The sequence below is a fragment of the Glycine soja genome, chromosome 6 (assembly GCF_004193775.1).
Source record: "Glycine soja cultivar W05 chromosome 6, ASM419377v2, whole genome shotgun sequence".
Classification (NCBI taxonomy): Eukaryota; Viridiplantae; Streptophyta; class Magnoliopsida; order Fabales; family Fabaceae; genus Glycine; species Glycine soja.
This window is the reverse complement of record NC_041007.1, coordinates 46,178,537-46,205,820: the sequence shown is the minus strand read 5'-3', so window position 1 is coordinate 46,205,820 and position 27,284 is coordinate 46,178,537. Positions and strand designations below refer to the sequence as shown.

The 27,284-nt window shown below is 29.3% G+C and overlaps 3 protein-coding genes across 4 annotated transcripts; 2 read left to right on the top strand and 1 right to left on the bottom strand.

Annotated features, from left to right (window-relative positions):
* The first annotated feature begins 3,253 nt into the window (after positions 1-3,253).
* On the top strand, positions 3,254-3,894 carry LOC114417259. Its single transcript, XM_028382397.1, has one exon. It carries the CDS (start codon positions 3,366-3,368, stop codon positions 3,624-3,626), a length of 261 nt encoding a protein of 86 aa, XP_028238198.1. The 5' UTR covers positions 3,254-3,365; the 3' UTR covers positions 3,627-3,894.
* A 5,968-nt stretch (positions 3,895-9,862) lies between these two features.
* On the top strand, positions 9,863-12,995 carry LOC114417257 (vesicle-associated protein 4-2-like). Of its 2 annotated transcripts, XM_028382395.1 has the most exons (7): positions 9,864-10,402; positions 10,918-10,988; positions 11,571-11,652; positions 11,745-11,863; positions 11,972-12,049; positions 12,365-12,484; positions 12,633-12,984. In XM_028382395.1, exons 1-7 carry the CDS (start codon positions 10,117-10,119, stop codon positions 12,690-12,692), a joined length of 816 nt encoding a protein of 271 aa, XP_028238196.1. In that variant the 5' UTR covers positions 9,864-10,116; the 3' UTR covers positions 12,693-12,984. The 2 variants fall into 2 exon arrangements, with proteins under 2 accessions (XP_028238197.1, XP_028238196.1); XM_028382396.1 differs by lacking the exon at positions 10,918-10,988 and having other exon boundaries at positions 9,863-10,402; positions 12,633-12,995.
* An 8,063-nt stretch (positions 12,996-21,058) lies between these two features.
* Positions 21,059-26,612, bottom strand: LOC114417256 (external alternative NAD(P)H-ubiquinone oxidoreductase B3, mitochondrial-like). The gene is made up of 10 exons (XM_028382394.1): positions 26,498-26,612; positions 25,508-25,757; positions 25,006-25,212; positions 24,131-24,381; positions 23,519-23,738; positions 23,322-23,426; positions 22,704-22,964; positions 22,358-22,479; positions 21,715-21,834; positions 21,059-21,392 (listed from the first exon to the last, which is right to left on the bottom strand). Exons 1-10 carry the CDS (start codon positions 26,587-26,589, stop codon positions 21,305-21,307), a joined length of 1,716 nt encoding a protein of 571 aa, XP_028238195.1. The 5' UTR covers positions 26,590-26,612; the 3' UTR covers positions 21,059-21,304.
* Between the last annotated feature and the right edge of the window lie 672 nt (positions 26,613-27,284).

Below are 27,284 nucleotides of genomic sequence, written 5' to 3'. Positions count from 1 at the left end.
ATCAATTTAAATAATTAAGGGTATGTATGAGTATGACTATGACTATATAGAATCCATCAGAAGAGTATTGCTAAAAAGCAAAGTGGATGTTACTGAATTCTCTTCATTCAATTCAGTGTTATCTATTTGATTTGAGCTATTGGGATATCCCTATTGATATTGGAATAGCGAAACTCATTTGTTTAAAAAAGGTGACTATCATGCAATTGATCCACGGAAGTCTGTTGTGCTCTTCAAGTCTATGCAATTTTAGCAATAAACAAGTAAAACAGTGAATACAAAGAACATTTACATTACTAATCCGTAAAAACAGCAAACAAACTTATTGCAGGCCAAAACTCAAACTCGAATTGATTTGTTTCTAAATTTTGCTGGTTATGCTGGCTGATTGAATTACAAATGGATAGTTAACCTTAAAAAGTCATTGCTTAGTTAAAATATACAAACCAACACTTGATTTTGCTTCCGAAGAATGCTTGTGGTGTTTGTATCTGAGATACTGTTCTGCCTTGTTTTCATTCTTTAATCCGTAAAAAACAAATTGTAGTTTGTTTTATATCCAATATATGTTAAAATGTGTTTTTATTTTTGATAAAAAAAATTCTTTTCTATTGAATTCCTTTTGACATTTTTTCAAATTTTTATATTTGATCTCTGATAATTTTTAAAATTTACGAGAGAATAAAAAAAATTCTTAATTTATCAAGAATTAAATAAAAAATTTTTTTTTTTAAATTCAATAAAAAAAATGATGAGACAACAAACACTAAATTATATTAATTTATAAAAGACCTAGGCATATTTAATCTTAAAAATAATTACCTGTGAAAATATTCTTTTTATTACAAAAGTAAGAGAGGATTGTTGAACCGAATGTCTATCTATAGACTATATAGTGGAGTTATTTTAATGCCTTAAAAAAAGTTAAGCAGAAAACAAGCAATTCAATCATCTCCTCCCAGAAACCGGGGGTATACATTAGTATATTGATTTTATTAAAAATAATGTATCCTTGATTTGATATCCTAAGATGCAAACCGTGTGCGGGAGTAGTCTCCTACTAGTGATTAGTAAAACCAGGTGCAACTAACTAGCTGGTGACACTTTAGTGAACTCACATGTCATGTGGTCCTACAAAAACCACTGCCTTCACATGCCACTGCTTTTTCCAAATATTAGGCATGTGTTTCACCTCTACCTACTACTTTCCACTCTATATATATCTAACCCCTTCTCTCCAATTTTTGTGTAAGTCGTTTCATTGATTAGAATTGAAAGCAGTAATGAAGTCACATTTTTTAACAAGGCAAAAGAACAAATTTTATTAGCATAAAGAATGAAAACAAGGCAGAACAGTATCTCAGATACATATCACATTTTTCTTTCAATGATCAAATTAATTGACTGTATAAAAAATATTACTCTTTGACCACTAACAATACAAATCTATAAAACTCTTAAACCTTAAAATTATAATTATGATGTTCAGAATTTTGTCGATCGCGCCAATAAAATTATAATTATAATGTAGGCTAGCGCCAATAAAACTTGTTTTTTTCTTCTCTAAGTTTGAGTTTGAATTGTTGTAATTAGTTTTTTCTTATATAATTAAACAATATATATAATATTGTAAAAAACATGTTACTAAACACCCTGAAGTCCTGAACATACATAAATCGTCCTTAAAAAAATATTAATTTTATGTATAACAGTTGTGTGATCGATGCTTAATGTAATACTGTATTCACAAGATAATCTAAACATACAGCAATATTTATATTAAATATTATATCTATTCAATTGTTTATTATGTTTTATGTTTTATTCAAGTTCTGATTGTTTTATCTGGCTATTCTATCCTTTTCAGTTTTCAACCTCACCACATCGTATCATGTGATACAAATACAAATTACTGCGTGCTAGCTTTTTGTCTTGAATTGAAATAAAACTTAACATGTATATATGTGAAGAAAACTCAGAGAAACTGATGAGTGATGATGATGGAGCACGTACGAAATTATCTATATCTATATACAGAAGCCAGACAATTGATTTATCCACTCAAAACCACTAGCTTATTTTGTTTGTTCTGCCCGTTGTTTTTCCTGTTTTCTGGTTACTTCTTTGCCTTATTTGTTTGGACATTTCATGCTCCATTAATCCTTTGTTGTCTGTGATTAATTTTTTAAAATAAGTTTTATCAAAACTAAACTACCACTCATACAAGTTTAGATTGAAATTAACGCCTAGAATCCTTCTATTCAAAATGTTATTTTCTAAGCTCCTATTATAAAAAAGCCCTTTTAATAAATAATTAATTCAAGGCCTAATTATATTTTTCCTTCCTGTAATTTAATATTTTTTTTGTTTTTGTTTCCATAAATTTTTTAATTCTTGTAAAATATATTTGTTTTGTTATTCATCCTTAAAATATTTTAGATAATATTTTTTATTGTGTGTTATTTAAAACGCTTTAAAAATAAAAAAACAAAACAAACATGACTAAAATAAAAAAAAAAACATAAAAAATTTATTTAAATCTTAATTAAATAATATTATTTTTTATGACACTTTTTTAAGGTACAATTATCACATTGACGTTAGTACTTATAATATCATGTATTCAACCTAAAAATTTCGCTACAGAATCGACCCTAGTAGATTACATTTCTTTTTAGGACTGTCAAAAATTTAACTTTACCTTTTTTTTCAAATGTTAATTTTGATTTTCCAATACCAAGAAAATTTCAAACCAACATCTGGACATAAAAAAATTTAAATATATTTTTACTCCATATAAATATGACTAAATTTGAATTTAATCCTTCAAACATTTTACTGTTAGTTTTGGTTTCATAAATTTAAAAAGTGGGATCAAATTTGACTTAAAATAGAATGAATTAAACCTATTTTATAAACTAGAAAAGCTAATTAAACTTTTAGATTAAAAAATCAAATTAAACTTAATAAATAAATTAAGAGACTAAAAGAATAATTTAGAAGGAGAAAAAAAGAAGCTGAAGACGTTATTTAAGCCAAACATAAAATATAAAAATCAAAGTTAACTTGGTGTTGGTGGAACTTATCTTTGGTTTTCCAACCAAAGGTGTCACTAGCAAATACACGTGTTCCTATAATCCCAGGATGCATGTAACGATCATAGCCCATTGTCTTTTAAAAAACCACCACTTTACTTCCCCTGGTTTTGCAACTTTTCCCATGTGCTTCTCTCTATATAATAAAGACCACCTTCATTTCATTTCCTCATTCATTCAACTAAAAGCAAGAAGAATTACTTGAGTGTTTTCTCTTGTCACATACAAGTCATCTAAGAAGAATTACAAGATCATCATCACAATAACAAGATGAGTTCAGGAATTAGAGCATGGAGTGTGGCAGCAAGTGTTGGAATTGTGGAGGCCTTGAAAGACCAAGGCATATGCAGGTGGAATCATGCCTTAAGATCAGCTCAACACCATCTCAAAAACCATGTTGGCTCATTCTCTCAGGCTAACAAGCTTTCTTCTTCTGCTATGATATCCACAACACTAAAACATGAGAAGGCAAATCAATCAGAAGAGTCTTTGAGAACTGTCATGTACTTAAGCTGCTGGGGTCCCAACTAGATACCATAAGCCCAACAACAAAATATTCTTTTCTCTTTTCAATTCTAGGAATCAGGAATCAAGCAAGCTTAACTGGTCTCAAATGATGATGAGTATTGAAAGAATATTGCTTGTCTTTATGGCAGTCATTATGTAAATTTTGATATTGATAGTGTTGAGCTGTTGCCAAATTTTATTTGTAGTGTTCTTTATGGTAAAGATTGGCAAATAACTCGTTTATCAATTGTGATTAACTCGTGTACTTACAGAAGGCTCTTTTTCATTCATTTCAGCAATCTTACTCAAGATATGGTAAAGATTGGCAAGTAACACGGTTATCAATTGTAATTGTAAGTTCATTAATTAAAAGACAGAACATCACAAACTATTCGGTTTGATTTTCATGTATAAAAAAAAATTTGATAACTTTATGCCTTTATATTTTATAAATCTTTGGATAAATTGCATTTCCACACCTTAAATTTAAATGATATGGTATTCGAAACCTCTTTTTTTTTCTTATCCTTACGCAATCATCCTCAATTAGTCAAATTAGGAAAGGCTAGTCACAAATTAAAAACAAAATCTGTGTTGACAAAATAGATACGTAATGTTACGTTCTTATATAATTTTTTTGAAAATAAAACTGAATCAAGTAAAATATAAAAAGAAGAAAAGAAGAAGAAGAATAGAACAATTCGACGTAAATTCAAAGAAAATGTAATTTTCCGTAATAACTAACAAATTATTTTATAAAAGTGATTACAGCCATATAAATTTCTAGTTGAGGGTAAAATTGTCCCTTTTCAAATTCTTCTTGTATTATCTTGTTAGTAAATAATATGCAGGTTTGATTTTCAATTTTTTTTTCTTGGCTCGTTAATATGTAAATTTTACTGTAATTTTGTTTTACCAAAATAAAAATCTCCTTGTAATCATCAAACTCGTCATGGCAAAGTTCCTCGCAAATAGATTCCCTGACCCTATTGATTGTCAAATTCTAACAAGGAGATGGTATTGGTAGGGTTCAAGCTTTGAAGGAACTGGTTATGTTACTTAGTGTTATTGTTCAATATACTTATTTACTTGCATTGTTTTTCTTTTTATATCTCTATAAAATCTAATTCTTTCCTTAACACTACCTATATTGATTGTACTGGTTATGTAAGGTCTCCGCATAATTAAATGTCAAATAATATGTAAGGGTAATTTAGTCTTATTATATGTTGATTTTATATTTTCTTTTGTCTCTTATACATTCGGACTTCACCTTTTTGTTGAATAGAGCTAAATCTCTTCATCTTTATTTTTACATTCTCTTTCTCTCTTTTTTTTTTTCCTTCTGTGTTTATATTTGTATTGTTAACATGATATCCAGAACAAGTTCGATTTAAATCACAACTTTCATAAATCCAATTGTTAGTTATCTATAGTACAATTCGCATAGTTTGCATTTCACTAGACAATAATTTTTCAATTTTGCACATTTGCTCAGTATTGAATCATGATGATTTTTGGACAGTAAGTTTAATACACGTGATTTTCTTTGTTTTATACGGTTGGATCGTCAAAAGAAGATATAAAGAGGGAGAAACATTATTCACATAAGCAATTGTGTTTGGGGGGTTTTCACCTTTCTTGTTCCTATTTGTGAACATTTGCGATAGTCATTCACAATAGAAAATAGAAACTATTCGAGAACCCATTTGCAGTTTTTCGTTGACATTATCTGAAGCTCTGCACCTAGGGTTTTGCACAAATCAATTTTTTTGTTCAATTTGTTGTTCTTTACTTGTGAGTGTTAGCAGTGATTGGTGAAAGGGGTGATTATCTTCGATCTATTAGTGCACAATTGAATGGGTAAAATTATTCTTATTGGAGTTATGTGTTGTGAAACTTTTTGAAAGACAAGAGGATGTGAGGATATGTATCTAGAGCCTTTGTTAAACCAATAAATAAATAGGACGAAAAATATGAAACAAAGTTAAAATCTTGGGAAGCTATTGATGGATTGATAAGTGCACTAATTCGTCCTAAAGTTAAAACGAAAATTCGAGTATCGAACTCATAAGAATTTTGTTTGTATTTAAGTAGATAAATATTTTATTAATAAAAGAGGTTAAAGAAAATTGATTTGAAAAGATTATGAAAAAACAATAATTTAAATTGACAAAAAATTAAATTAAACAAAAGGAGAAATTGAACAAGAATTTGAATTAATTAATTAAAAACATAAAGGAAAAGAAAAGTCAATTATTATAGAAGTTAAATTCGGAAGATGAAAATGTTGGGAACTTAACCTACCAGAGCTATTGTTTGATGTTTTCTCTCTTTATAATTATTCTAATTTACACTTACATCTTCTAATATACTCTAACTTCGGTTCCCACATGAAAAAGCTTAATTTATCTATTTTTTCTCTCAAATTCCTTTGTAGAGCTAAAATAGTAAATTACGTTAAGAATAGAATAGATATATACAACAGGCTAAACAAATATCAATTTATCCCTAGTGATGACTTTATTTAGATACTTTTTCTCAATTCTATTAAAAAATAACGCCTCTCAACGTTATCCCCGAAACTTACTATGCAAATGGATGATCAAGCCACAAGCAATAAAATTACACACAAGAAAAGATAATGCAAATGTAATATTCATAAATAGATAGGAAGAGAAATTACATCAAGAGTAGTTGACCGCCAAGTTTCCAACAAAGGGAGTTTAGTCTCTCATAGTCATAGAAGACTTTACAATTACAAGAGGAAAATATTTAGTGAAATGAAATAAGATAAGGAAAGGGAATAGAGGGAAGGAATAACCTCTAATGATTACTTCTCCTTCTTCTAGCCTTTCACTTCTGGGTGTTTTTTCTTCTATTTTATTATTTTATAGGTATAGATTAACTTAGTGCTAAGCAGGTTTCTCGTGCTAAGTCCGTCTTTATTTTCCTGAATTAGTCTGTTTTTCTTAATTAGTCATATTTTTTCTTGGTTTCCTTAATTAATCCTATTTTTCTTAATTATTCTGCTTTTTTTAGGTTTTATTTTACTCACTACGTATTATAAATTCATTACTTTTAATATTCTTTGCACCAAAACTTAAATGATGTTAATTTAACAATTATTAGTTAAAAAAAAGAATTAAGGGAGAAAATTACAAATTCTTATATAATTTAATCCCAAAATATATTCATAATTAACGGTTATTAGAAACAAATAATTTAAAGATGTTCACTTGGATCAACAACTCTGATTTGTAATCAATAGGGGTTCAACTCACATAATATGAAACATGAGAAGATGTTTGTGATCACTTGACAAGATGACTTTGAAGGATTCTGTAGAACGAAATTGCACCGCAATCTCCTTTCAAGTGTTCATTTTGTGGTTAATGAGTTATTAGCTTAAGAGACTCCACTTAAGTTTCAAACTAAAAAAAAAAGAAATTTTGCTCACTCCCAATCAATCTATTTTTGCAGTATCTTCTAAAAAAAGGTTTGGTCCAATTTTTGTTATTTTTCTTATTTGTAAGGGTAGTTTAATCTTATTATTTGTTGACTTTATATTTTCCTTTATCTCTTGTGCATTTAGATTTGTCTTTTTGTTGAATAGAGTTAAATCTCTTTATCTTCCTTTTTTGCACTCCTTTTCTCCTTTTTTTCTCTTTGTTTACATTTGGATTTTTAACATTCAAGTAGTTATCCTTAAAACCTTTTCTCCTTTTTTTCTCTTTGTTTATATTTGGATTTTTAACATTCAAGTAGTTATCCTTAAAAGAAAATTTCAAGTAGTTATTAAGTTATGTATTGTGTGAATTTATTTTATTAGATCTCAAATTAAAATTAATTTTTAAAATCATTTAAAAGCAAATTAAAAAACTGAATATGACTTTTTTGCCTAAAAATCTATCCCAACCGAGAACATACTCATATATAAAGAGAAAAAGTAACTTTTTTTATTGCAAAGACTGTTGGATTATTCCATGGCAGATTACTGGTAGAGCTTGAAATAATTGCCAATTCATAATGAATTTTATAAATCTAGAACAAAAGAGATAAAGATGCCGTTGTGCAAGAGGGCCACATGGGAGGACCAGTTTGTTTTCCAGTGTTGTCATTCTTAATGACACCACCAACTTGTAATGTCCTAACATCATAGCTTATCATGGCATTTTGAAATAGTCTCTAAGCCTAAAGAAAAAACCTTTCATCTATCTATCTGTTCTTTTCAAGCACAGTGCGATTCGATCACATCGAGGGATAAGAAAAGAAGAGTGAGATGTCAATTTGGTAAAAGCATATATCCAAGGCTTTTTCTATTTTCCCCATATTTGCTCACCTTTTGTGGTTTAGATTTCAAGCCAAGTCGATTATCGACACTGATTTCGTTTTTGTTCTTATCTTATTTGCTTTTTGCTAAAAGGGTCCAAGCCATAAAACAAGCAACCTTTTTCTATGTTACTGTTTACCAATTGAGTTGAGTGTGCAATTAGCAAAATAGAGAATGAAAAATTAAAAAAAAAAATCATAATAACCAAAAACATGTGGATACAATCATACAACTTTGTTGTTGCAATTGTTGAATCATTTTGTGGACAATTACAGAACAATTTGAGTAGCGAGATTCGAAGGCGAATAAAAAAAGAAAACAAAGATTCTCAAATAATACTTTGGGATACAAATTCAGTAATTACTTGGGAAATTAAAAGGTGGGGATGCCAAATCTTAAGTGAAATCTCAAAAAGAAGTTGCAAATGATTGCATAGAGGGTAGAATCCAACCAACTGTAAAGCCCGGGAACCCACACACAGTTGGACCTCAAAGGCATATATCAAATACAGAAAACTCACATCACTCAAATCTGAGTCCTTCAAGAAGTGTTTAGGAATGAAATGGGAAATGTGAAGAAAAAAAAAAATACTACCATTTATTTTTTATGAAGAGTTTAAAGGAAAATTTCAGGGAAAGTGAAATGCTATACCCAAAATCGGATATTCAGCAATTGAAGATTAGATGGCATTCAATAAATTCCATATTCTCATGCTTTAATTGCCTTTCCACACCAATTATTATAACCAGCAAATACTCATACATTCTACGTTTTTTTTTTTTTTTGAAGAAAATTCTACGGTTGTTTATTCAATACATATGATTATATAAATATAAAAATTATAAATTGTAAAATATTAAAAATTTTATTATACTCATGATAAAAATATAAATTAAAATATAAAAACCAAGTAACATTTAAGATTATTAACATAGTTAAATCATAGAAACAAAAATAAATTATTCCAAGTATGACTTTATAAATTTTGTTATGTATGATTATTTTTTTGTTCTTCACATGTCTTTTTCTTTAGAGGTAATCTTATTGAAGTATAATCATTTATTAAATGTGACACCTCTATTAACAAAAATTCAAACTTTAATTTGGTGTGAAAAACTAACATTTCTATTAAACTCAACATTTGGTATAGTTTGAATGATATAAATGAGGAGTATTTATAAACCAACCCAATTCATAAAATCCTTTAAAAAAACCAATCCAATTTAATCTAATACAAATTGAATATATATATATATATATATATATATATATATATATATATATATATAAATTGAACTTATTTACAAATTTATGATATTACTCATGTTTAAATTTTTATTTCTTATCAATTTATAAAATTATCACATAATTTATGCTTATTAATGAAAAATGTATTTAATTAGAGATATTTTTAGTAATTATTTGAAAACAGGTACATAAATATAATTATTATTTAGTTGTATAAATTTATTTTTAATAGTATACATTTAAAGAATTACATTACTATTAGTGATATAATGACTTATATAGATAAGATATTTTTATTATTATATTATATATTTTATTATTTTTAATATTTTCCTCAAAGATATACAAAAGTAAGAATAAAACTAACAACTGATCCAAATTGTGTTTAAAATGGATTGGATCGAGATAGATTGAAATTTTAATCCGAACCAATCCGAAGGATAAATTAAGAAAATTAAAATGATTGCAACATATGAGTTTTCCTTGATTCAATCTACTTTGGAAACACTCCTATTTGTTATTTTTTTTTGGGTGCATAGTAGCACTCCCAACATAAACAGATGATTCTAATATAATTATACAAAAAATATTATTATTTAGATTTTTATAATTATAAAAATTTGCCCAATTTCCCTGTGCTGCCAAATTACCTCAATCATAAAGGTACTAAGAACCACCATTTTGGACAAAACATGAAAAAGTTGTAAGTCACGAACAACGAAAGGTCACGTTCAATCTTCGTTTTGCTGCTGAGGCAAACTACGTAAAAGAGCTTTCATAAGCAAAGACAACCCAAGAAGGGTATCTGATCTGATACAACACTTAGTGCCAAAAATCCACCTTCACCCACAAAACAAAACACAAATCTAAAGCTTCAAACTTTGGCATCAATCCAGCGACCCAGTTGCCGGAAGTCCCATTTTCCGGCGAAGAATGGCGGTGGAGAGTGACAAAGTGGGTTCTGATGGGAAAGTTTGGAGCTTTTGCAGCATGCCATTTTGGCAAACAACTCATGCTTCTTCATCTTCTTCTTCAACAACAACAACAATACCAACAACTTCTTCTATGCATCATAGTGTTCACCATCAGAGCCAGATTCTTCAGTCTCTTGATAGATCCACTCATCAACCTTCCACCACTGTCTCTTCTGTGGCTAAATCTCTTCTCCCCACAAGGAGAAGGCTCCGTCTTGATCCTCCCAACAAGCTCTACTTTCCTTGTATGTCTCTCATTATTAATCTTTTTGCTTTTTTTTTAGCATCAGTAATCTGTTTTGTGTTTTTGTTTCATTAACTAATTCAAAGTGTGGTTTGTTGTATCTTGTTTCCATTTGATTGCTTGAGAGTGGATTGGTCATGACTAATGTGCCCATTGTGAGTTTAGTTTTTGGTTAAATTATTCATTTGGCCCCTATTATTGTCTCCTTATAAGAGAAAACTAAAAGTTTTAATCTCTACACATGGATAAAAGTTAAAGTTTTGGTCTTGCTAAGTCCAGAGAAGAATTTCTAGTAGTGTAAAACCATTTCAAAAACTTTCTAGCTGTGACCCCTACCAAAAAAGTATGTGTAGGGACTAAAAATGAGGATGAGTATAAGGACTAAATGAATGGTTTAACCATATTTTTTTGTGTGTGCTTTGTTGTAATGCATAGGAAGAACATGGATGTGTGGAGTTTGCACTGGATGTTGGTTTTGTCTCTTGTCTGATATGATCTGTGACCTTTGTTTTGAAGATGAACCTGGTAAGCAAGTTAGGAGCGCCATCGCAATTAAAAACACTTGCAAGTCTCATGTAGCTTTCAAGGTGCGGTGCATATGGCTACTATTGTTTTATTCTTGTGTTATTGGATTCAGAAAGTGGTATTTGACTAGTAGCTTTGTCATGTTACACATAAGATAAAATTGGAGACTGATTGTGCTTAGTTAGTTTGGCCGTGTTGGAAATTTAGAATGTTGCCGACACTATAGTCAATTTGTGTTGACATTCTTGGGAAACATTTAGCTTTGATTCAACTTTCTACAATGACGAAATGTGAGGTCAAAAGTGTCTTAGCTGGACTGCTTCTCCAACTGTGGCAAGACTGGAGAAACATTTCTTTAGAGAAACTAGAATATTTCTTAAAAATTAACAGTTTTCATTAAAATTTTAAAACAGATTCAAACTCTTGTGAAATTTTGCTATAATTAGGTGATATTTGGATAGATAAAAAGTTTAACATTTTGCACATGATTATCTTCATATTTGGTGTCCCTGCTTTTATTTTGTAGTATAAGTACTTCTATTGTTGTGTATTGACTTTAGTGAAATAATTATACCATCTTGTTGCTTGTTCTATTTATCCTCCGTTGAGGCTACTACTAATAGTGTTGTTTTCTTTTGTCTTAGTTTCAAACAACTGCACCCAAGAGTTGTTATATGCGCCCTCCGGGTGGTATTCTTGGACCTGGTGAAAGTATAATTGCAACTGGTAATTAATCCTTCTAAACTAGTGTTAAACACAAATAGGTGAATGCTTGCAAGTTGGGGAATTCTCTGACAATTGTGTCATGTATTTGGCAGTGTTTAAGTTTGTGGAGCCACCAGAGAACAATGAGAAACCAATTGATCAGAAAAGCAGGGTTAAGTTTAAAATCATGAGCTTAAAAGTGAAAGGCGAAATGGACTATGTACCAGAACTGGTAATGTATTAATGTCCCTTTTGCATGGTGTCTGGCGTCACTCTTCATACTTCATCGATAATGCTTTTAAATACTGATTACAGTTGTGTCATGTAATCCATCATGCAGTTTGATGAGCAAAGGGATCATGTAGCAGACGAGCAAATTTTGCGTGTCATTTTTCTGGACCCTGAACGCCCTAGCCCTGTAAGACTAATAATTAGAAAAATTAAAATTAGTGACCGGAAAAATTCAAACATAAATGTTAAATAAACCATAACTAAAGTTTAATGATCCCAAAATTAGCAAGGGAAAAACAAATTTTCCGTCACCAAATGTAGTTACTAATTTCCCGAGCGAAAACTCAAGTAGTTTTACATAGTAGGTTGTGCTTGATCATACATTATGAACTGTAACAACAATCAGTTACCATTAAATTTGTTGCACCTCATATCATACTGTTTGTAAACTGAACTGTTAGTACTAATTATCTTCTCCAATTTGAAACATGGTTTCTCAAAGGCTTTGGATAAGCTTAAACGGCAGCTAGCTGAGGCTGAGGCTGCATTGGAAGCAAGAAAGAAGCCCCCGGAGGAGACAGGTCCTCGAGTTGCTGGTGAAGGACTTGTTATAGATGAATGGGTCAGACATATTAATCAAGTTTTTCTTTTTCTCTCATTTTGGTTTAGTTTGTATTGGAATTTCATGTTCTCATTTCATTTCATCTCATTCACATTTCAAGTTCTCATTTCATTTTATCTCATTCGTATTCATTGCTTTTTGTGTGTAGAAAGAAAGAAGAGAAAGATACCTGGCCAGGCAGCAGGTTGAAGTGGTAGATTCAGTGTAAAATATTTCTTTTTATTTTTTTGGTTGTGTCCTTAATGTTCTCCCATTTGTATGTCCAGAAATTGAATTCCTTGGCCACTGCATATGTCAAATGTGGTTGAGTGACCTAGTAAAAGTTCCCTAAATAGATATTGTGAAGGCATTTCTTTGTTCTATTTAGGTAGCATGTTTGTCGTGTTTAGATTCGATTGAATCAATGATTGGTGGTACTAAATTATGCTTCTGTATCAGCTCTTATAATTTGTAGATGGATATCTACAAATGTAATTGATCTTTCCATAGTTGATGTTTTACTTTCACGCAACTATTGCTGTGGATTGGTTTGCCCCAGATTTTATGCTGGTGATTGGTGAACTGTAGCATCTCTAGTCTAAACATGTTACACAAATATACAAATGTGGGTGGGGGAATAGCAAGAAGCTATGCTCTTTTACATCAAAAAAATTGGTGGTATGTGTCAATTTTGGAAAGAATAAAATTTTGGGGTAATATTTAAGTTTTTTGTTATTTTAAAAGAGAAAATAGGATATGCACAGACATAAAATAATTTTATATTATTATTTAATTATAACTCATTCAATTATTTTAAAAGTTATATCAATGATAATTTATTATTGGACGATAAGATAAAATTTCTTTAGGTCTTTAGCATCATCATTAAACTCATTTTAAAATATAAGCTGAAAATTTACATTGATGAATAGTGCCATCATTTAATGTTAGTTTTTAATAGGCAAGTCATTTAAGGGAAACTTTAATTTCAATTAAAAATTCATATAAAAATATTTGAAAAGCACATTTCCATTAGAAATTCATATAAAAATATTTAAAAGGCACTACAACTGTAAAAATATTCAATTGCGATAAGTATATTGAGGGAAGGTGATAACTAATAATTTTACACTGCTGACTGCCTTGAGTCGTTAAACTGCTGGAATAAAGGTTTCTCTTCTTACAATACTTCCTGTCTCAAAATATTTTTACTAAAATATTCTTACTTTTTTTCTTAATTTAATAAATACGTTATTAAGTCATTTACGACAACAATATTTATTAGAGAACAAAATTAAAATAAATATTTAAATATTTCATTAAAAAGTGTAAAAAATAGTTAATTTGATTTTTTTTAAATATTAAAACTATAGTTATTTTAGGACGAAATAAGTACCTATTTTCATGGAATTATGTGAGAGTGTGTCTAACCTTATGGATCTTGATGTATTAAATTCTTTTTTCCTTCTCAATAAATGAGAAGTTTTTGTAAAAAAGAAACTATAAATTTAATAGATGTGTGCTGTAAAAAAAATATACTATCAAGCAATTAAAAATTATTTTTGGTACAAGTTTTCAAATAATTATTATAAAAATTAAATTTTTTTATCATATATCATGTTTTTTAAAAGTCTATCAGTGACAGTATATTATGTGAGCATAATTAAATATAACTATATAAGTTAGCTTTCTAATTGTATGGAGGCAAGTGAAATAATACATTTAAAGGAATTATTTATCATACCTTCTTAAAAATTGTCATATAACCAAAGAATGTGAGGGATAAAATAAGGACAAGTGATGTGAGAGAGAGATAAAACTTCAAAAAGTAACATTTTAATTGATTAAAATATTATTAAATAAATTATTGAATATGTGAATTAACTGATATAATCATGTAAAAAATATATATATATATAAAATTATTTCAACATCACATAATCACAGTAATCTTGAATTTGAGTTATAGTAAGTATTCAAAGTCAATCAAAGGAAACATTAATTTGCTGGTATTTTATAGACCTTATTGGATTAAACATGTGTAAACTAAGTAGCGATAAACTCTATTCTATCTCTCTTTTATCTTATTACATAATTTTAGTAGACAAACAACTTTGTTCTGTTCAAATATTTCCCCCCCTTTGTTTTTCATCTTTGGTATGATACTTCTATGACATCTGAGTTTTAAAATGTCCAATGAAAGTTAAGCTACTTACTCAACATCACCATTTGTTTTTGCAAACCACCTTATTAACTCATTGGCAAATTGAAGTTAGATGCTGTACTACTAACGAAAGCCATTCGCTAACCACTCATTCTCACGAAAGCAAGTGTTAATTAGCTTAGGTTATAATGCTTCATGTTATATTATTCATAATCACTCTCTTTACTTTTATTATAAAATATATAAATAAAATCTCTTACTATATATTTCATGATATAATTACTTGTTTAGTTTTTTATTATTCTTAGTCGTAATAATTTTACATATACTAGCATATAATTGTCTCGTCTATATTGTCCTATGAATCTAATGTATATTTAATAAAAATTCAATAAGAATATAGTTTAATTACTAAATTTTAAATAATCCACTAGGATCAACTTAGTCAGAGACGCATCTTAGAAGGGATAGGGGAGCCATGAGCCCCAACGATTTTTTTTCCTAACATTAATATTTATACAAGGCAACCAATTATACAGGTTCAATGATGTTTTGCTCTACATTATGTTAATTAACTTCTTTGGCAAACGTGGCGAGCCAGTGACATATATGGTGTCAGTTTTTTGTCATTGGAGATTATATTGCTGTGATATTTACGCTGGCTCGAAAGAACAAGTAGGAACGTAAAGGTGGTGGAGTTATTATGTCATTGGAGATTAGTTTTTTATGTTAAAAAAGTAAATAAAATTGCCCCCTTAAATGTATATGATATATAATTTTATAACATGCAGATTTAATCGACTTGCAAAATTAATATTTAAACGCACAAAAGCAGCAAAACCTTTTCATATTATATTATATTATATTAATAAATATATTTAGATTACAATAAAATGTGTTAAAATTCCTTTTATCTATCGATTAATTTAACATGTTGGTATTTTTCATTACTTTCTTGTTATTTTATTTTTTCTGAGTTATATAGTTATTTTCATACTAATTTAGGGTAATTTTTTTAAAAGGTACAACAATCAAGCATAAAAACTAACAAAAAGTTTAATTCTGATTTAATTATTAATGCTTTTAAGCATTTGAAAGAATAAATAACAGTACTCTGAGTAGATGTATTTGCTTTTTCCATACTGTTGTATAGTTTTATTTCATATATATTGTATTTCTCATAGCAAAATCTTGAACTAGGCAGTATATATTATATTAATGATTTATATATGAGCACAATTTAATACAATTTTTTTATGGAAACAAATTAATATAATTACATATTATAAATTTTGCATATATAAATATTTTATTTATTACTTTGGCCCCCTCAAGTTAATTAGTGAAACTCCGCCACTGAACTTAGTAGTGGAAAGTTTGGATAGCTTGCATGAAATCTTACATTATCTCATTGTTGTCATTGCATATAAAACAAAACTAAATTCTAAATTAATATTTAATTAATTTTAGTTCAAACTTATATTTTATTAATTTATCCAACTAAACTGGATGGAGGCTTAAGCATGTCATGTGTATAAATAGACCATTAAGATAATTGTCTAATAGGAAATTATTTGGTGATTTAGAATTATCATGTTGTTTATAATTCTTATCAATAATTATGTAGCACATAAATAATTTAATATTTTAAATTGATTAAGATTTTTTAAATTAAGAGATAACACAATTAATTACTATTAGAGAATTAGTAAATATATATTTGATTGTTCATGTGTAACATGATTATTAGTCATAATCATAAATAATGTGATAATCTTGAACTAGTTAATAATTTCTCGGTTACTATATTATTTGAAGAAATATTATTGATAGAAGTCTATATGTGTTGCTTTTTTTATAGGAGGTAATTTTATTAATTTGAACCAAATAGGACTATTATAAACAATAATTTTTTTCTAAACATTTAATATAACTACATATGTAGGACTTGAATTTAAGAAAACTAATTAAATTAAAATAATTATATGTCAATTGACTTATGAGTTCAATGATAAGAAAGAATTAATTAAAATGTTGTTATATATAGTGTTAATATCTTTTGCATTGCTATCTAAATATAATTTTTCATACATGATGAGATTGTCATCTTTTTGTAATCATTACTAGAATGATTTTTAACTAACTGATTGTAAATATTTTTATATATATAGATGTATATTTTCTTTTCAAAATAGTTATGTACATTTACCTAAATCAAACTCTTACTTGAAAAACAATTTTTCATGGTAAAAATGAGTAATTGTTGAGGAAGAATGAAGAGTTTTAACATTTCAATGTTAATTTTTACGTAAATCATTACACAATGCTAATTTATAATGATTGATACTGGTAAAAAATATTTTTTTGAATTTAAAATGGTTAATATCAATTATATTACAATATATATATAGATTAAATAAACTAACCATATTATTTATCGAGAATAAAATGTTAGAATCATTTGAATATAAGACTTTGATAAATAGTTTAAAAATTAAAAATAATTTAAGGAATAATTGAAGATTTATATTTGACTAAGCCCTCTAATAATTTTTTCCACAGCCTTAAAATTTTGAAATTAATTTTAATACAGTGTGGGTTAAAATTTGTTTACAAAATTAACTAATTAAAATTGCCACACATATAACATATAACTTTTAACACAATTATTGCAAAAAAAAACATTAATTTTATTATACAATTAGGGGGGGAGCCTTTGCATATTTTAAATTAAAAAAAATAGAAATTAAAACAAAAATAACTTACAAAACACATGAGAGTAGTGAGTAGTTATTAGAATAGAGTAATAAAAGATTAAAAACTGATAATAAAAAAAAGGGATTAAATTGTGCAAAATTTATGAACACCAAAAAAGTATATTATATTTCTTTTATTAATATAGATAATCCATGATTGTATTATATTATAAATTTTTTATAGTATATATTCTAATTAAAATCTAGAATTTTAAACACAGCTCTTTAATACACTAGGGAGGCTAATGTAGTTAAAGATATTTCCATATAAGAAACACAAATATAAAACTAGACAAGTTTTTATTACCCTTTTTAAACCTTATCCGTTAGCATGGTAGCATAAAAATAAAATAAAGATTGATAGGAAGGAAGAAAAGAAAGAGACAGAAGGTGAAGTTAGTAGGTGGTGTAGGGTTTTAATTGGCCCACTACCTATGTGACTCATCCATATCTCTTCGGATAAGCCCGCCACCTGTTACTCTTATTACTCACTTCACTGCCTCTCATTCTACATCTCCATTCCAATCTTTTGAGTTTGATACTATATTTATTTCAGTTTCACAGTCAAATAAATTTTTTAATGGTTCTTTTTATTAAGTTTTCTATTTTTTTTTTCTAAAACAATTGTTGTTTTAGAGTTTCTGAGTATTTTTTAATAATAAATATATTAAATATTGTGATATTAAATATACATAAGGATATACTTAAAAATTAGTAATTAATGTTAGTTTTAACTTTTGAATCAGTAATAAATAAAATCATTTTTTAGCACTATTGATACGTGGGACTTAAATAATAATATTAAGTAAGGACAAAAATTAATGAAAATAAATTATTAAGTTTAGAGATTTAGATATGAATCATGTTAAAAAAAAGATTTAGAGATTTAAAATAATTTGGGAACTAAATTGAAAATTAAGTCATAAAATAACTTCAAATTTTAGGAGTTTATTTTAAATTTTTTTAGTTTTAAAGATTAATGTGACCTTGGTATGTATTTTTAAAACAAGAATCGTGATTTATTTTATAAGAAACTATGAAAAAAATAAAAGAAAAATGCATGTGAGAGACTGAATAAAGAAAATGAGATTAAATAAAAAAATATAAATTTTATTACATTAAATGTGTTGAATAAAAACTGAGAAAATAAGATCAGAATGGAGTAATTAATGGTTTAAAGTAGTCAAAGAATAAAGTTTACAAAAAGATGGAAATTAAATGTGAATATCTTTTATGAGTAACAATAGTGTTATAAGAGGTGAGTCAAATGAAATCAATATCAGCGATAATTTTTTTATTTGAGTATTTAGTGTAATTATATATCTAAATTTGAACTTAAAATTATTCATTAAATTAAAATAATATTCTTTTTATTTTAAAATAAGTATCATCTTAGATTATTTTATATAAATAAAAACCAATAAATAGATAAAAAAAGTAATAATTTTACAAAATTAAATTTATTATTAATATTATATTAAAAAGTCAAAGTGATAGTTAGTAGAAGTATTAGTGAAAAAAAATCAATATTACATTAAAAAAATTAACATAACATTTATTGTAACACAATTTTCTTTTCAAATCTAACACTTATTTTAAAAAATAAGGACTAAGGAGTATTCTATTACTTGTAATTTATATTTTATGTATTTTTTTCTGTGCATTTAATTGCAAAAAAGTATCATGGTTGTTCACTGGAATTTTTTAAACTCTTCCAAAAAAATCTAATTACAATCATAAGTAAATTACTCCTTCTCAATAATGATTTCTCCAAATGCATCAGTCAAAAATTAATCCCCTGATCACAAGCTGAAGGAGTCTAAATCCTACCACTTTAACTAATCATTAGGTCCTTTATCTAATGTATGTACAAATGTATAGATAATCAAATAAATGTAATTTGTTAAATAAATTTAGTAACCCACTTAGTTTCCTAATCCTTAATAAATTCCAACCTATTTAAAAAATTGTCCAAAATAGTATTGTAGTGTATTTTGTGTTAGATTGGATGCATGTCTCCAATATCCAAGTAAAGAGAAGGCCCCACCATTACTAGCAAAACCACCCTTTTACATTTAGCTGCATATGCAAAACCACTACTGCCCCCTGTTTCGTCTATAAAGACACACTCACTGTCTCACACCCCCTTTCAGTTTCCTCGTCCCCAACAACGTGCCACCACTCCGAAAACAACAAAACAAAAACCATAAAGAGATGAGTTACTTGCTCCGCCTTTGGATGCCGACAACCGTGGCCGCGGCGGAGGGCCACTCCCCAAAGAGCCGGCGACGGGTGTTCTCCGCCGGAGACTTGTCGGAGCTTAGACCCGCCGCGAAGAGTGACGTGGTGGTGGAGGATAAACATGGCCACACCGACGAGTCTCTTCGGAAAGTTATGTACTTCAGTTGCTGGGTCCAGGGCTAGCTAGTATCCTCTGCTTCGCGTCCTACCACACTCAATTTGCAACCCTTTTTTATTTTCAGCTTTCTTCTTGTAAATTGTAAGTTATTATTATTATTTTTTTTTTTGCGGATTAACTTGTAAATTTTAAGTTGTATAGAACTTATTGGACTTCGATTTCCCAATTACGGAGTAAGAGTAATTTCTAAGCAAAGTTCGTAAAATTGAAAGAAAAAAATAATCAGGAAAAATAATTACAATATAATGCAACATGATGATTGGCCATGCCTTGAAGAAGCAATCGATTTTAGTATGAAATTAGTTTTGTTTAATTCAAGGGATTTTTAAAATCGTGTAGTTGGTGATCTTTATTAACTAGGATGGGTGTTGGGAGATTTCTGGATTATATTAGGATTATGTTAGAAGCATGACATCTGAGATTTGATATCGCTATCAAGATTTTGGGATTAGCGTGGATTATCAACTTTAACCATACTTGTTTGTCTACTTGTTTATCTCAATTTTTTTTAACTGTTATATTAATTTTTTATATATAACTTGCAAACAAATACTTTTTTATCCCTCATTATCACATTGTTTATTTTAAAATTAAATATATTTTTATTCCTTAAAATATCTGGATTTTTATTTTTATTTTTTATAATGTTTTATTGCTTTTTAATTCTTAAAAACTCATAGATGTAGGTTTAGTCTTTAATTTAGTAAAGAGTAACAATAACATAAAACCCAAGTTCCATCTCCATTAAAAATATCTCCATTAAAAATAAAATCATATAAGTGAGAAATAATCTTGTCTCATGTCTTTTGGGTTTAAACCAAATTGTGTCACATTAATAAATGTATAAATTAAAAATATTCTTTCTTATAAAAATTAAATGAGAAAATAGTATTATTTTCAAAGATTAAAAGCATATTTAAACATTTATCTTCGCCGTTTTTCTTCCTATTTCATCATTCTACAGATTTGTTGTACAGGTACAATATATTTTTCTTTTTAAAAAGGCATCATTCACGTTTAACTGTCCTTCCCTACAAATTAAAGATGCTTAACAAACAACACTACTTTTCAGACTGTACTACACCTTATTTGATGGCCCAATAATGCATCGCATATCCGTCTTACCACATTATGATCTGGACTAGAAAAACCCCTGAAAAATGGTTTAGTTGCAATGCAAAATTTATTATTTTATAATTTGTGGGTTGAGTTTCAGTGTGTCTGGTAAACTAGCAGCATATAAGCTTTTCAAAACTCTAAACTGATTTATTGCACAAGATGAAGTGGACCCTGTAAATGTGATCTTTTTTGTTTGGCAACCAAAACCAATTCAAAACATAAGGTTGTTTATCAATTACAATTAATATACTATAAGATAGGGAGAAAGAGAAAAAGAAAGTTGCATAAAAAAAACACATTTTTTTCTTTCTATTTTTTGTGGATCATTTACTCTGCTGTGCCAAGAAATCTATATGAAGTAGGCCTTAGCTTTCAATGAGATCTTAGATTTTACTTGAGTCCCTTCCAAATATGAATCGCCTTCCCCAGTCACCAACCACCAAAAACCTTGTCCTCCAGCTCACTTGTTTGCTGCATGTTTTGGGAATCGTTAGAAGATGGAAACATACTAAGTACTAACACTAAGCCTCTATGATAATTTTGAGTATAATATGTTCTCTATCCCTCCAAATATTTCGAATAATTGGTTTTAGTTTATTGGAAATTTTAATAGTACCATTTTAGTCTCTAAATTTACCAAAAGTAATATGGTTTTTGTTTGTCCTTTATCAGGACTAAAAAGCGGTGTTCCTGAATAAATGTAAGACTAAATACTTCTTAAATTTTTATAGAGACTAAAATTAATATTTTAAGGGACTAAAAATATATTTTACGAGTTTGTTGAATAGATTACCTTGTATACACCGAATACCATAGCCACTGGGTGCTCTGACCAATTGAAATCCAATCTCCTGGAAGCTGAGCTGCAGTTTGCTCTCCTCCTAGAGGAGCAAATTGTCCCAAATGCTTGTACCTTTCAATAAATAAATAATGAAATTAAGAGTTAGACCTCAAGTTGTTGATCCATACTATTTCAGTTAATCATGCACCATTTTGGTTACACACGCAAAATTAATCGAGCACTTAAATTTAACCATTTGTTTACTTTATGGTGAATTACAAACACATTAACCATAAACTATTTATTTAACTAAATTAACCGTACTTTATGTCACATGAATTAGCATAGTTTAGATTTTAGAATCCCCTAATACTTTTGTTCTTTATTTGCAGTTAACCCTAGTTGCTAGTTGGTTATGCTAACAATACCCTTTATAAAGTATTTGGTTACTTTGGAATTTGGAAGATTAAATTGTACAATGCAAAGCATCTCCATACATAGAGAGATCATTACATAGTCGAAGCCTCTCACATGTTCAAAGTCCTGACCAATTGTTTTTTTAATTTAGAAAGAGTTCATGAAACATGGTTACATGTCACTTAGATATTCACAGGAATCATAGTAGTCTTGAATCATATAATAATTTCTCACATACCTGAAGGGACGGAACCGATGGCGTCCAACTCCCCTGAACCTGAGAGGGCCTTCTGGATACTTCTCACACTCCTCCATGCGGTTGAAACAGTTTGCAAGATAGACTCCTTGTTGTGCAGCTACCTATAATGATTCAAAGTTGAAAGGACCAAAGCATACGTAACATAACCCCTAGTTTATAAGTAGGAAAAGTTTCAACTTATAAGTAAGAGCACTGGATAGAGAAGTAAAAGGGAAAAGTATTTTATTCGAATGCACAAAAATGCATTTTCCTATAATTTTCAATAAAACTTCCATCTTTCAATTTCTTAACCAGTGCCCTTAAGTGGTATATGTTATACATGTACCTGAGCTGTTGCAGGAAGATTTTTCATCTGAGAGTCTACTTTGGAAAGGGCTTCTTTAAAGTATTCAATGTCCACTATAATATTGCTTTCTTGAGATTTCTTTAGCAAGCTGGCCATGTCTTTCATTTGGTTCTTCTTTAAATAAATGTCCACTTGTGGATACCTGTCAATAATGTCGCCAACAACTTCTTTAAATTCTTGAAGATCTAATTTTCCAGAATTGTTCTTGTCAGCCTTGCTAAATATCACGGCTATATCTTCCTGTTAAAACCATGACACACAAAGAGAAAAAAGTTACATTAGAACTTAAAGAAATAGCAGATCACTGCAGCACCATGATGTGTTGTTAAAATGTCAATGATTCCTAGCAAAAGTAACATTTGATGTCAATGGTTAATCAATAGTCAACAAGTGTTAGGAAATAGCCTGATACTCAACATGTTCATATCTATCAAATGTAGAAATTTTTACTCACACTTACATAATGTGGTAGCTACTAGCTGATAATAGCCTGATACTATTTTCCTTCCATAATCACATCACATTATAGGCTAAATGAAGGAGCATAGGTTAAAAAAAAGAAGCTTATAGAATGCACAATGCATAGATTGCACCTACCATAACTCTACGTTGATTTATAGTAGCACAATCACCTAGAGCGTAGATGTTGTCAGATCCTTCCACCCTTAGCCATTCATCAGTGACCAGTGCACGTCTATTAACCTGTCACATAAAGAATTCTTCAATGCTAGCAAAATTTAAACACTGACTATGACTTACTTCTAAATTTTGCCTTTGGATTGTGAGAAACAAACCTGGCCAAGCTGCTTCATAAATTCAACTACTTCAGGGCGAGCACCAATACCAGTTGACCAAACTACCATTCCGTGAGGTATAGAAACAATTTGTCCACTTGACCTTTCTTTGGCAGTGATTTCGTTTTCACCAACTTTGACAACCATAGATCCCAACCTCACATCAATGCCATCTCTGGCAAACTTTTGTTCAGCAAATTCTGTAATTCTCTTGTCAAACCTGCAATGAACCAAGGGATTATATCATAGACTCTCACATCTAAACAACAAAGAGGTAAAATTGTTGATGGAAAAAAGAGGATGCTTTATTAGAGTGAAAATATGTCTCATCCAAAACAATTTTTAAATTTTCACATGTTCATCGTAACTCCAATCATGCAATGAAGAACCTAGATGCAATTTCACAGGTGTTTTTGGTGTTATTCTCCAATCAGAATAGGAGTTTCACTTCGGTATTCCAAGTAATAAAGATTTGCATTAAAGGTCATCATAGATTACTGAGATGAAATTCTAATTCTAATTGAACAACAACACTAAAAGCACTTATTATGAAACTGTATCTAAGTTTTGTCCTAATCTTTATATGCTAATAAAGAAGAAAAAATATATTACATGTTTAAGATATGTTCGCCTGCCTCCAGGAGAGTAATCTTCACATAGTCTTTAAGGGAAGGATATAACTTAGCCATATCCTCAAGCACAAAGTCATGAAGCTCAGCAGCAAACTCTACCCCAGTTGGACCACCACCAACAACTACGAAACTCAGAAGTTTTTTCTTCTCTTCCACTGGTAAAGAAGGAAGGCTAGCTCTTTCAAAAAGGTCAACCACTGTATGACGAATTTTTAGAGCTTCATCCACTTCCTTCAGAGAGCATCAAGAGTAGTTTAAGTTTAGTTTAGCATATCATCTAATTAAAAGGATCCTTTTTTCATATGAATACACTCACATGCACACCTGGAAAAGCAGAAATTGTTACATGATCCAGGATCACCATACTCCTTATCAATCTCCACGTTACACGTAATTGAATGTTATAAGGAAAAAACTTAGATACAATATCTTGTGTGTTGTTTTTTACTGTTCTCCAATAAGAATTAAAGATTCACTTCGGTAATCCATGACATCCTTTAATGTAGACTTTTACTATGCTTATTACCGAGATAAGACTCTAATTCTAATTGAAGAACAGAACAAACAATACTTTAGGTATTGCATCTAAGTTTTATCCATGTTATTAACTCTTTCTTGTACATTGAAAATCTCGATTATGTGTCTTACAAAAATGGGAGACTATGAACACATGAAGTCTTAGACCATACAATAATTTCTCCTAGATAAGATAGAACAAAACATATATACAATTCTTAATTACATCTGGTGCTAGTTTACATTAAACATTAATATAGGTCGCCTTGGTGAAACTTCTATTTGGAGAATAATAATAATAAAACCATATAAGGAATTGCTACTATAAAAGATATATACCTTCAAGAAATGGGCATGCTCTTGAACACCAGGTGTGTTGAAGGTATTAGAACGGCCTCCCATGGCTATTACCAGGTAATCATAATCAATGGAAAAGTCTTCTTGGCCACCCAACTTTTTGTCTTTACTAGCACGGCAATAAACTTTGTTGTTCTTGTTATCGATCTTATAGCATTCAGCTTCACTGAAATGAATATTTACACCGCTCTGTTGACACAGTTTCTCCTTGTAAGTAAGTGTATGTACTATAACTATGGTTCGACTAAAATATAATTTTGAAGCAAATACACTATGCAATACTATATCTTTGTTCCTATTTATAAGAAACAAGTTATAGTTTAAATACACTACAACTTATTTCTTATAATAAAGAACATAGATAGTACTATCTAAGGGAATACCTTCTGGTGTTTGCTAATCAATTTATTATATCTTGCTAATCGATTTATTATAACTTGTTTCTTATAATGAGGAAAAGAGATAGTATTATCTAAGGGAATACCTTTCGTGTGATACTGCGAATCGGTTCAACGACGCTCCTTGCTTCCACTGTGCCACACGTGACACTTGGTAGCAATGGAGTGAATGCAAAGTAGTTACGTGGTGAAACCACATGAATATCATAGGAGTTGCTTTTCATGTTTTTCAAAAAGCTGGTTCCAGCCCAGCCAGTTCCAAGCACCACCACCTTCTTTTTTTGACTTTGATTAGCATATTCTGGTTTGGCATCGCAATATGCCACTAGACCTCCACTACTGCTTAACCCAATAAAGAAAGAGATAAATATAAAATGAAACAAAAACTAGGACAAAAAGAAAATCCAATACCAAACTACTTATAAGAAGATCAATCACTCACTAAAATTTGTTACGTACTAACAAAAAAAATATTAATTGATTTTACTGGTATAACTCTTGTCTACCGTAAATTAAACAACTTTTTAGTATATATATAAAACGTGAATCTAATTATATTGTTGATGTAAATTCATAATGTTTAGAGTAACAATTTAATTTTCCGTTAAATAAAGATTATATCAACACAGACAAAGTCGACGAAAATAACAAAGTCTTATCCAATCCAAGTATATGAGATACTTCACGAGATCTGCAACCAATTTCTTGAGCAGACATGACAAGGTAACGATGTTAAACCACCAAATATGTCACTCCATTGCCACCTTCACCAAGTACGCTTTATTCCACACATAATGTTGTTACAATGCCAAAATTATTACATGATTTAGAATCATGTAGTCTTAACGAATCTTCATATGATATGTTATTAACTTTTTTCTTATAAATTCAAAAATATGATTATATGTCATGTAAAGATTGACCAAAACTACATATTTCTGGTCTATATAATAATTTCTCACCCGACATATACAAAGACTCCCTTTTTTATATTGAACAAGTTGTTGTAGAGTTGGACTAGAACACAACATATTGAAGAAGAAAAAAATGCAAGAACGTTTGAGAGTATGTTAGACCTGATGACAGTGCATACAACAACAGACTTGGACCATGATGGATACTCATTGAAAACCCTGGAGGCTGTGTGGTAGAAGGAAGACCAACGCATTGTGAAACCCCTAGCTAGCTATCTAATTTGTCTTCTTCAGTGCTTGTTCCTATATGTTACTTTTGCTCTCTTTGTAAGAAAAAATGAAAATACAATATTTGAGTGCTAGAGAACAACGGAAGAGTAACAGAATTTTAAGGTATGGTTTCAAACACTATGGCACGGTCAAAGTTGTTACTACTGGCACGTAGTATGCAAATGCATTTTCTTATGTTGACTTGTTAAATCAAGGGAAATAGTACACTTGCCCTTTTGTACGAGTACGAGGAATAGATCTCCAGTGCATGCGGAGTTTGAACACGATGAAAAATGCATGGCCAAAAACACATTGTAATTAAAAATTATTATTGTATGATGATTCATTACATAATGATCCGAGAATTAAGCAGTCAAAGTGCAACTTTGCTCAAACCTCGGAGTAGCCTATTCTCATTTTCTTTTACAGATATTTTTTTTTCCTTGATCATAGAGTACGGGTATTCCCAACCCCCACTGCAGACATGAGATCTCCCTTTAAATACATTATTCTCACTCTGTCATTCTTCTTATTCAGCCATTTTTACATCATCTTCTGTTTTTGGCCATGCATTTTTCTACGAGTTCAAACTCCACATATAAGTGATTGATTTAATTTTGAAACAAAATCACTTGTTTTTAAAGTTATTAAATTAAAAATGATTTGATTTTACTTCTGT